General features: G+C 47.3%; 1 protein-coding gene across 1 annotated transcript; it reads left to right on the top strand.

Moving 5' to 3' along the window:
• Window positions 1–3,829: 3,829 nt before the first annotated feature.
• LOC119396536 (uncharacterized) lies at window positions 3,830–11,066 on the top strand. The gene is made up of 3 exons (XM_037663791.2): window positions 3,830–4,078; window positions 4,947–5,030; window positions 10,906–11,066. The coding sequence occupies exons 1-3, from the start codon at window positions 4,051–4,053 to the stop codon at window positions 11,040–11,042; spliced, it is 249 nt and encodes an 82-aa protein (XP_037519719.1). The 5' UTR covers window positions 3,830–4,050; the 3' UTR covers window positions 11,043–11,066.

Here is an 11,066-nt window from a genome sequence, read left to right as displayed (position 1 = left end):
AACTGGTAGACGCTGTGCCCGCAGGCATCAGAAGAACAACATATGGGAGATTTCCTAAACCTGCTGCGTGCAGGTATTGTGCACGAGCCAGTGACCACAAGCGACGTTTTGCGTTGCTATCGTTACCGCAATGGAGGCGCGAAACGTGGATTTTCAAAATGTCAATGTCAATGGCATGTGGCAACGATAAATTGTGACGTTCGTGCATGCTCTCGCCAGAAATATTCGGTGGGAAGGCGCAATGGCGCAACTGCGCTGCTCACGTATAGGCCGCGATCGACTCGTCTCGACACTGCGGGTGGAAAGAAGCGCAATACAGTCTCCGTCTATCGCTTTTTCAATTGTCCTTTTTTTTCAGCGGGCTTCGAAGCAGAGAGATCTGCTGAGCTGCACTCACCGTTCCTGTGAAGCGTCGCGTCGCGTCGCGTGGGACATTATTACGTCACGCAAAGGTTAAAGTATTCTTGGAAGGTGATCGACACGGATGACATGCACCATGGACGAGTCCTCGCAGTTTTTTATATAGCTGTTCTGCAGAGTATCAGTCCAGAGTGTACTATAGGCGAGGCCGGCTTTCCTTCTGCCTTCTTCTAAATCTATCTATCTATCTATCTATCTATCTATCTATCTATCTATCTATCTATCTATCTATCTATCTATCTATCTATCTATCTATCTATCTATCTATCTATCTATCTATCTATCTATCTATCTATCTGTTCTGAGAACACATGAGACAAAGTATACAGCGCAGCACGCGGTCCGGAATATACTATAGTATTAATACTGAAAGTCATCTAGAAATCGCTCCCTCTTCTCTTGACAAATGATGCCATAAACCCAATGTCCACGGCCTTTGGCTGATTGGAGCATCACGAGCTGTACAGTTGCCGCGGCATGCCGCCACGCGCCCGCTCGCTGGCTCGGGGTCACTCTAAACGTAAGCCGCGCATTCAAAGAAAAAAAAAATTAAATAAAATGCTCACTCTCATGACACGCACTGACGAATGGACGCATCGTCTTGCCCCCTTGTCACCCCCATCCCCCCCCCCCCCCTTGCGTAGCTTTCAGCGCGCTCGCTGGTACGCAAGGAGAGAGAAAGCGCTCAAAGCGTGCGGCACATCCGTGTAACTCCGCTCGTACTTGACGGATTCTAAAAATTTTTGCGGCAGTCGATTCGTGAGGCAATAAACCAATAAACACTTTTAATGAAGCCATTCAGTGATTACTTGGAAAAGTGTCTTTAAATTCAGTTCTATACGAAGGACATCCCCAACAATCTTCAACTACATGCCTGAAAATTTCCTCATTTCACCGCAAGCGCAAACTTATCGTCTTTTTATGCCTGAATTAAAAAAAAAAACTACCTGCCGTTTCCTACTTCATTTTTACTTCACTCAGCGCCTAATTTGTTAGTCTAATAGACTATCGGCTATCTGCAATGCTTATATTCCTCTTGATTTAATCTAAAATCAATCAGTCGATCAAACAAACAAAATACAACCAATCGATAGACACGGGCCTCAGAAACCTAGTCGACAGCGCATAACAGCGAGCAAAAGGAGTCGAGAAAATCGGCGAGGCCTGACATTATTCGCTTTAGCACTGATGGTGCAACGTAATATAATAATTATAATTGGAGTTTTACGTTCCGAAACCACGATATGATTATGAGAGACGCCGTAGTGGAGGGCTCTGAAAATTTCGACCACGTGTGGTTCTTTAACGCGCACCTAAATATAAGCACGCGGGCCTCTCGCATTTCGCCTACATCCAAACGCGACCGCCGCGGCCGGGATTCGATCCCGCGACCTTCGGTTCAGCAGTCGAGCACCATATCCACTAGACCACCGTGGCGGGGTAAAAAACGCAAAAAAGACGCGCACACACGCAGTGCTGAATAACAGCACCGCATCTTTGTGTGCGTATTTCTTGTATCTTCGTTTTTCGTGCTGATTAACTTTGCAGGATAATATAAATTGTTGGGGTTCTACGTCACAAAACGACGATATGATTATGAGGGACGCCGTAGTCGAGGGCTCTGAAAATTTCGACCCCTGTGGTTCTTCAAGGTGCACCTAAATCTAAGCACACGGTCCTCTAGCATTTCATCCAAATGCGTCCGCCGCCGCCGGGATTCGATCCCGCGACCTTCGGTTCAGTAGTCGAGTGCTGGTGTAACGTATGCACGTGGAGACGGCGAAAAGGGAAAAGTCCGTCGCATCAGCTGCACATCGACGACGCGTCTTGAAGCTCAAAGCACGGATGATAAAGGGTGAGGCAGTGTCTCACGCTTAGTTCGCGCCAAGGCGGCTGGGCCTGAGCTCGTCAGCAATTCTAACGAGCCGCCCTGGACGCCGGCCTGATTAGCCGCGGCTCCCAAAGTGTGGCGCCCGCCACGCCGCATCAATGAATATTTTCCAAGGATCTCGCGCCCGTCTGCATACAGAAGAGCGAGGCTGCATGCGCGCTCGCTTCGAGCCTTCCCGGACGCGTTTGATGATAACGGCGACTTTATTTCCCATTCTACGCCCCAAATAATGCGTGCATCAGGACACGATGCCGGGAGACGCTTGCCTGTGCAGCGGAATGTGTTAATTAACGCCGCGTGCAGACGGCACCAGATGTGGGTACAGAGCCGAATATACGGGGAAAGAAAAGCTAAAATTGCGCGATATGAAATATGTTTCTTGCGCATATGATCCGAACGCTGACTGGCATTAGTTAAGATATAAGGCGAGCTTTGTATTACGTTCAGAGAATCACGAACCTAAAAAGTATAAATACAGCCTTTTGAAGACACCTTGGAGAAGCCAGGAAAAAGAGATAACGTTTGTTGTTGTTGTTGCTGTTGCTGTTGTTTGCTACCACCTTTCAGGATACAGGTCATACATGCGCGCACGTTGTAATGTACGGAGTATGACCCCCCTTTTTAGACTGTCAGAAAACCTTTCAAAAATTGTAAAGAATAAGCAACAGTAAACTACTAACGCTACGAATACATTCACACTGAAGTGTCCTGTATAACGAATCATATTGACAGTCCCGAGAACTTCGTTATAAATGGGTCTGACTGTTAAATGTAACGGAACACGCTGTACACACGTATACTATGATGTGTGCAATGTCTACAAATGACGATAACCCATTTTTATCTTGTGAAGTGTAAACCGATAATCGAGTTGTAATAGTATTTACGCAGGCGTGAACGAGGATGAAGAAACAGAACCGAGGGTCCAGCTCATTGTTACTTACAGCCGTGTGAAACGAACGGATATAGGGAGTTCGTGTGTGCGTTATTTGTATAGATTAGCACGTCTAGCCAGTTTTACCTATAAGCACGGGGTTTTCGCTTCAATTGTCAGCCCCGGTGGTACAGTAGTTACGGTGCTCGGCTGCTGACCCGAAAGTCGCGGGTTCGATACCGGCCGCGGCGGTCGCATTTCGGAGTCGAAATGCTAGAGGCCCGTGTACTACGATGTCAGCGCACGTTACAGGACACCAGAAGGCCAAAATTTCCAGATTCCTTTACTATATGGCGCTCCTCAAAATCATATTACGGTTTTGGCACCGTAAAACCCCAGATATTATATTTCACTTCAATTACGCTTTAAGGGACGCGCCAGGTCGCAGCGTCCGGCCGACGCTGCAGCAGCAGCGGAGGGAATGAGACCTCGCTCGCCCATCTGGGGCCGTTATCGGTCTTCAGGTGGACTTCGCTTTTGCGGCCCGGCACGCAACGCAACGGCCGCTGACGGCGTTGTTTGCGCCGAGCCGTCGTCACCTAAGGAAGAACCAATAAAAAGCGCGGCGAGGAGGCGAGTTCCAAAGGTCTGCGAGAGACTCGGCCGTTGCGGTGCCCCGCCTCGGAAGAGCTTAGATAAGGCCTTTTGCAGCGGTGAATTCCTTGGCCCGTTCGGAATCACTGGTACCATTGCGAGTCGTTGACCAGACGAACAAGAAACTTCGACAGCGCGAGCGTAGACGGGAGAAAAGCACTGAGACGACCTACGGGAGTACTCTGAGTTACGTTTGCAGCATTTCGTCGCGATGGAGTTGTTTCTAACGACGCTTCTGGGTGAGTGCTAGAGAACGCGGCCCACGCCCTGCGTTGAACGTTGGCCGCCATGGTGGCCGCCTTCGTCAAACTTATGTGATTTGCGAGGCACCGTCGGGTTACGGACTTGCCGGTGAGGGCAGTCGTGGTCCTCATAACGTGAACCGCGTAATTTTGTTTGTTTGTTTGTTGTTTTACAGACAGAGTAGGTAAAAGGACAACACTATCGCTGATAACAGTACGCACGTACGCCAAGCCATTTTCGATTTGTCTTTCAATGTGACCTAGTTAGGGCATCTTAAAATTCTACCAGTTGTAAGAGTTATCAAGTGATAGCAGGTACAATAAGAATAAGGTTATGTGTTTGTTTCTTTCCGCTGCATACTATTGCTTCTTCGTTTCCGCAAAGGCGCGAACGAATCGACAAAAGTTCGTGCATGGCGCAAGGATATGAGTATGGTCAATACTGATTGTCTGCAATATTTAAAAAAATTATGTCCTTTATCACTATACGATTTGAACGTAAGCCTGTTCGATGCGCCCATTCTGGACAGCTTTGACTCGGCAGCGACTAGAACGTCAAGTTTTTTCATGCTTGTCGCTGAGAAATGTGCCGCGAAGATTTTGGCAACGCAATAAGATAACCTGTTCCTTCTGGAAAAAGCTTCTACATAATTTCTCTACATTTAGAATAATACTGGGCAGAATTAGGAATGCTAAAAAAAAAAAAAGAAACGGGCAGGTTAGGCATGGCGGAAGCGTTTACTCACAATGACTGCATGAGATAAAAACACGGGCGCGAAGGCGTCTATGGCTTCCAGTGCTGTGAGTCACGCTTCTTCTAAAGCGTCCGTCTCGATCTATATGATCTTGTTTTGCTGTTTTTCAGGCGTTATTGCCATCGTCACTGAAGTTTCCGCTCAAGGTGCCGGCGGATACGACTTCAACGCCCAGAGCGAAGGGCAGCTAAGCGGTGAGTTGGCGCAACTTTTATGCGCAAGCTTACTTTGATTCATCTTTTAGGGTAACGTGAGCTTAGAATCAAGACGAAAGCCGCAATCGCATGACTACAATACATCTTGCGCCGAAATAACGTTTCGACAAATGTACCCCTGTTACGCTTTTGTCAAACGGTAAAGCATCTGCATAAAATGGATGGACCAATCGTGGAATTCCGCACACCACGTTTGGCATATACCCTCGATTATAAGGTCAGACTGCAACGCTTGTTTCCAGAACATGACGCTATTCGGTTGATTACAGAGATCGAAGTCAACGCTAACGATTTGGGTTTGAATGTAGTCATACATAGGGTGTGTTTACTACTTGCTTTAGCAACAGCGCAGACGCGGATGCTGGTTGATGAATACTTAGAAACGACGCGCAATCTTACGAACGTGGTTCGAGTTGTAAAATCATAGGCTTCTTCAGGATTATTATTATTATTATTATTATTATTATTATTATTATTATTATTATTATATTTGAATGCACAAAACACACTGGGACACAGAGGAAATAGGAAGATAGGGAGGGAAAAGGCTGACAACTGACACCTAGAGGGGCACGACGCCTGCCTACTCTTTCGGGAGGAAGGAAGAGACAAAGGAAGAAAGAAGGAAAGAAAGAGAAAATAGGAGAATAAAACAAGTAACACAGACGCAAGGAGGTTTTACTTCGGGACGCTAAAACGAATGATATCAAAACACTCAATAATTAGCGATGCGATATCCTTCCTCGGGACTCTTACCACGCTCGATAGAGAATTTAGGTTAGAAGGCGTACGCCGACGGAGAAACAATTTTTCACAAGTCAAACACGCTGCACTCTTCACGATATTTGGGTAAATATTTCGACAAAAGTCGCGAAAGAAGCTTGCGACAGTTATGTAGAAGGCGACATACGTACGCTTGTTGATTTGCACCCGTGAATGCAAAGAAATAGTATCAAGTTGGCTGGCGGGTGCGCCCTTTTGTAGTAGAACACATAAATATCGCCGACCACTTCTTCTAAACACGCACTGATCCGCCTTTTTGATGATGCCACGGAGCATGCGCCCTTTCCCTAGTGGAAAAGTCGTGAAACGTCTCTTAATCTCGGAGGCTTTCCTTCTGACCGTACCGGTTGTCCCGGCCCCTACCAAATCCTTACCAGAACGGCAGGGGGCAGCACTAGAGGTGTGCACGGGCTCCGGGTAGCCCGAAAGCCCGAGCCCGACCCGGCCCGCGGGCCGTCTCGGGCGGGCCGACGCATTTCCACATCGGGCCCGGGCCGGGCTCGGGCTACTTGGAGTTTTATCGGACCGAGCTCGGGCCCGGCGCAAAGCCGGACTCAAGCCCGAAATATAGAAAATGAGCGGGAATTGTTTTCCAGCACGCATACAGCGCCTTTTCAGCGACCGCCCTTTACCGCTTTTCCTTTCCATTCGCTACCTTAAACAAAAGGGGAGCTGTCCGATTATCTCTCTATGGAATCGTCCGCCTGTCCATCTGAAGTTTTAGTGTTCTGGAAAAACAAGCAGCAGAGATATCCCACGCTTGCCAGGCTGGCAAAAAAGATATTAGCAATTTCGGCGACGAGTGCAAGCAGCGAACGCAACTTCAGTTCGGCGGGCTACATAAAGCAAAAGCGCCGCACTTCGTTGAAGCCGGAATCGTGGGACTGCTTGCTGTTTTGCACGACAGTTTGTAATCTGTTTAATAGAGACTGTTCGTCGTGTGTCGTTTGGTCATATTCGATATGCTCAATAAAATGCCAAATTACCGGAAAACGATGTTTTGTTTTCGCAGCGAACCTTCAAAAAGCCGGGCCCGGCCGGGCCGGGCCGGGCCGGGCCGGGCCGGGCCGGGCCGGGCCGGGCCCGGGATTGTGTTTTCGTACGTCGGGCCGGGCCGGGCGGGCTCGCAGCCCTTTGCCGTCGGGCTCGGGCGGGCCTTCGACAAAGTCAGCGGGCCCGGGCCGGGCTCGGGCTCGGAAATACGGCCCGTGCACAGCTCTAGGCAGCACAGGAAAATGGAAAAGGAGGATACGATTGGTGCTCTTTATTAGAGACGGCTGCATATTTTCACCCTTTTAAGCGAAGCTTTCACAACTCGCAGACTTCGGTGGCGGTGTCGTACGCGAAAAACCCGGCGCCGGCAAGCGTACAAGAAACGCGGTCCTCGAAGGTGCGCCGGTCACATGCGCATGCGCCGTTTTCCAACAATTGATGCTCACTCGATTGAGGGCTCGTTGGCGATCAGTCGTTTCTGATATGGCAGTATGATCTTTTATCGAGGCCGCTTGTCAATTCATGTTGCTACATATCATTGTTGCCTGGTTATGAACGCATGACCGTCGTTGTTGCTTGTAGCAGCTGAAGCGAAGGTCCAATTCCAGGCATGGAAGTAAACAGTTAGGAGGGAGCATTGCGCGATACGAAAGAAAGAAAATTCGGCAGATCCCAGGCGTTGTGGGAATCGGTTTCATGCAATCGAGCAGTCAGCGAGTACTTCTATATGCTGTGTTTTATGGATTTGAGCCAAGCGTTACGAGGTCGATCGACGTGTTTTTGTAAGTGTAGTAGCTGGTGTGCACATCGTGGGCTTACCAGGCACGTCGACAGCACAGGCGTTTAAAGGGTAACTTATGGTGCGACGCAACGTCAGCCCGCCCGTTAGAGTACATACGTCAGTATATTATCGAAACTATGTGCACTTTGCGATGCGATGATGCAAATATCATGCGTAACTATCGTTAATATATTCCTCCGGGGTCGAGTAATGCTTCAATATAGCTTGCTGAATCGTAGGAATAGAAATTTAATGTTTATTAGACTGCTATAAAAGCGGAGCCAACACTGGAACCACAGGCGTTAATATGATATGACGCCTGTATCGTAGCAGCACATATGTAGTGTTTATTGCTTACTTGCAAAATTAGATATATCCAGCGCCACAATTGACGTCGCACCGACATTACGCCTGCATAGGCTATTTTTCTAAACCAGTTCATAGACCTGGCGTGTCAGTGTGGTAGAATCCCTGATTGCTACACAGAAGGCTTGGGTTTGATTCCTGCTGGGATCCTAATGTTCTTCTTCTTTCCATTCGTCGGGTCAACGCTGCCGATGCCAGTTTTTTCTTAACGCTCTAGCATTTAAATTACCAATGTCTATTATCGCCGTTCCTGGGTAGATATAAACTGTCAATCACCTGTGGCGCATACCCGTACACCGGGGCCCGCGGTAAACGGGTATGTGCCACACGTGCCTGGAGGAAAGGGTTTCACGACATACGTGACAGGATTTTCACGTTATTCATGTCATGACCCGACAGTCATATTCGTCAAATCCTCTTACCCTCCAAGTTAAAGAGGCGATCATGGGAGCATCCAGACGTAGGTGGCTGGCTGGCTGGCTAGCTAGCTAGCAAGATAGATAGATAGATAGATAGATAGATAGATAGATAGATAGATAGATAGATAGATAGATAGATAGATAGATAGATAGATAGATAGATAGATAGATAGATAGATAGATAAATAGATAGATAGATAGATAGATAGATAGATAGATAGATAGATAGATAGATAGATAGATAGATAGATAGATAGATAGAAACGTTCAAAGTGCCAATCGAGTGAGAATCGAACCCAGGACTTCTGCGTGCCAAGCAGGTGTTCTACCACAGAGTCAAGCCCGTTCCCGAAAAAAACACTTTATCAATGTTATATAGGGCGAGAAGTCTCCTTAACGCATATACTATTGCGTGGCAGAAGCGTGGAATCACACCAGGCGTCAAAACATGTAAATTGCGCAACGAGTGATTGGTTTAAAGGCCCATCAATTACAAAGCACACAAGCCTAATGATTATCACCATCAACAACAGCATCAGCAACAGCATCAACAACGTGTGCCGCTGCACAGATGCGCGTGTTGCCTTACGGAACCTTACTGCACCTCGCTGACTCGCAAAAGGAAGAAATATATCGTAGTTGGCACTTCGGAACTGTACTTGCGGCATTCTGTGATAGTTTGAAAGGACCAATTTACAGGCGCACAGACGTTCCTTTCCTTACGGCACGGCTTAGGTGTCCACCGAGAAGCGAAGCCAGGCCGATTATGCTATCGCGTTCTACTCTTGAAGGCGAAGCTCAAGCGTCCTCCAAGTTTTCTATTTTAGGGGCGAAGCTCCTTAAGGCGGCACCCGTTCGTCCCTCGTAGTCGTAGTAGTAGTCGTAGTGCGTAACCAGTCTTACGCTTTGACCTCCAAGGTGATGCCGGTGGGAGATTTTTCCTGTGCGTTGTTGAACAATAAAAAATTCGCAGCGTGCGCGTTAACTAAAAGCCGAATTCTTCTGTCTCTCATTCCCCATTAGCAGCCATTGGCATGTTCCAGCAGGAAACGTTAGTAGAAGTAGAAGTGTAAGTGTTAGCTAAAAGCCGACTTCTTCTGTCTCTCATTCCCATTAGCAGCCATTGTTTACCTCCAAGGTAGTGCCTCGTGAGATTTCTCCTGTGCGTGATTAAACAATAAAAATTTTGTTCAAAACGCCGTTCATTGATGAAATAAACCAACGAAGGACGCGAGATGTTTTGTAAAAGCAAAACGAAAGAACGCCAGATGTTTCTGAAGCAAAACGAAAAGACGCCAGCTGCTTAACGAAAGACGCCAGATGTTTTCTAAAGCAATGGTTTTCTAAACAATGAAAATTCACAGCGTACATGTAAAATTAAAGTGAGCTGCAAGTCGTCATAACTCATCGAACCTTTAGTATAAACGCGCCCGATCTCACGTCGGTGATGATGCACTGGGCAGAATTCACGGAAGATTCACGGTTTACCGATGAACCTCCGCAGCTTCGCCCACTCATCATCATTCACTCCGTGGATATGCTGTGATTTTTATTTTTTTAATACATAAAAGAGTGCACACGATGTTAGCCATCAATTTAATAGGTCAGATATAAGAAAATTAAGGTGTGTTCTTATTAGAGCATCTCTCTTCCGTACTGCCAAAACGAAAAGCAAAAAAAAAAAAGAAATCAGGGAACCGACTCAGATTTTTTGTTTATGTGTACGCGAGGGCATGTCGGCTTCGACACTTATTATGAAACACACGATTTTAGTTTTTGATATCTTTTCTCGATATGTACGTTTTTTACTATACCTATGCACTTTTAATCATAGCCATGCGCAGGATCCTTCACTTCTGGGGGCATCGTATAAGCCTGGCGAAATACGAAAGTATACCAGCGATGGGATTTCAGCGCGAAATTCGGAAAATGAAATTCAGACCTTCATTTTCACTTCTAATAATGAGCCCATTACAGTGAATATAACAACGGCAGAGTTGTGGAAGGATATATTTATCACTCGAAACTTATTTAGCTTTTCACTTTATTGTCCTTTTAAAAAAAGTATGCCTCGGCGGTGTTCCGCGCGGAAAGCAGCGGCGCGTATTTATCTTCGTATTGCTGGTGCGGGAGTCACTTGACAGAAGTTGATGTCTCGAGGCGCGCGCTTCCGCCAGCCCCCGGCTTTCGCCGACCGACGGAGAGGGGCGCGGGGGAGAGAAGAACAAACCGAAACTACGCATGTCCGTTGCTATGACGATGCACGTGCGAGGAGAAAAAGGAGTAAATTGACATTGGATGAGCTTCAAGGTCAAACGCATGCACAAAGTCTCTTTTTGGGGTTTGTACCGGGAGGTGTAGAGCTATCGCTATAAAAAGGGGACAGTTACGCAGCGACAACAAACCCTATGGCTTCGCGACATTTCAAGCTCGCTATAGAAACTCCTGCAGCATTTTATCACGATCCCTATCGTGTTTCGTATATTGATTTTACTTTTTTTCGCACGTGCAGGCCAACTTTCACCGCTGCAAGTGGCTGGAATTTCGATGGTGGTCGTCGCATGCCTTGGTGCAGCGGTCGTGTCCATGTTCTTCTGCTACTACGTCTACAAGAAGAACAAGGAGAACATGGCCTTGCCCAGATACTGAGCTACGCCGAGAGTCGTCGGCTGA

This window comes from Rhipicephalus sanguineus, chromosome 6 (assembly GCF_013339695.2).
Source record: "Rhipicephalus sanguineus isolate Rsan-2018 chromosome 6, BIME_Rsan_1.4, whole genome shotgun sequence".
NCBI classification, from domain to species: domain Eukaryota; kingdom Metazoa; phylum Arthropoda; class Arachnida; order Ixodida; family Ixodidae; genus Rhipicephalus; species Rhipicephalus sanguineus.
Note: the sequence above shows the minus strand (reverse complement) of the source record. Positions and strands in the feature narration are given on the sequence as shown.

Bases quoted from the DNA above. Each gene is read 5' to 3' on its own strand.
- LOC119396536 (XM_037663791.2), top strand. From the start codon at position 4,051: ATGGAGTTGTTTCTAACGACGCTTCTGG. The intron at 4,079-4,946 runs GTGAGTGCTAGA...GCTGTTTTTCAG, and splicing joins GTTTCTAACGACGCTTCTGG to GCGTTATTGCCATCGTCACT. The intron at 5,031-10,905 runs GTGAGTTGGCGC...TCGCACGTGCAG, and splicing joins GAGCGAAGGGCAGCTAAGCG to GCCAACTTTCACCGCTGCAA.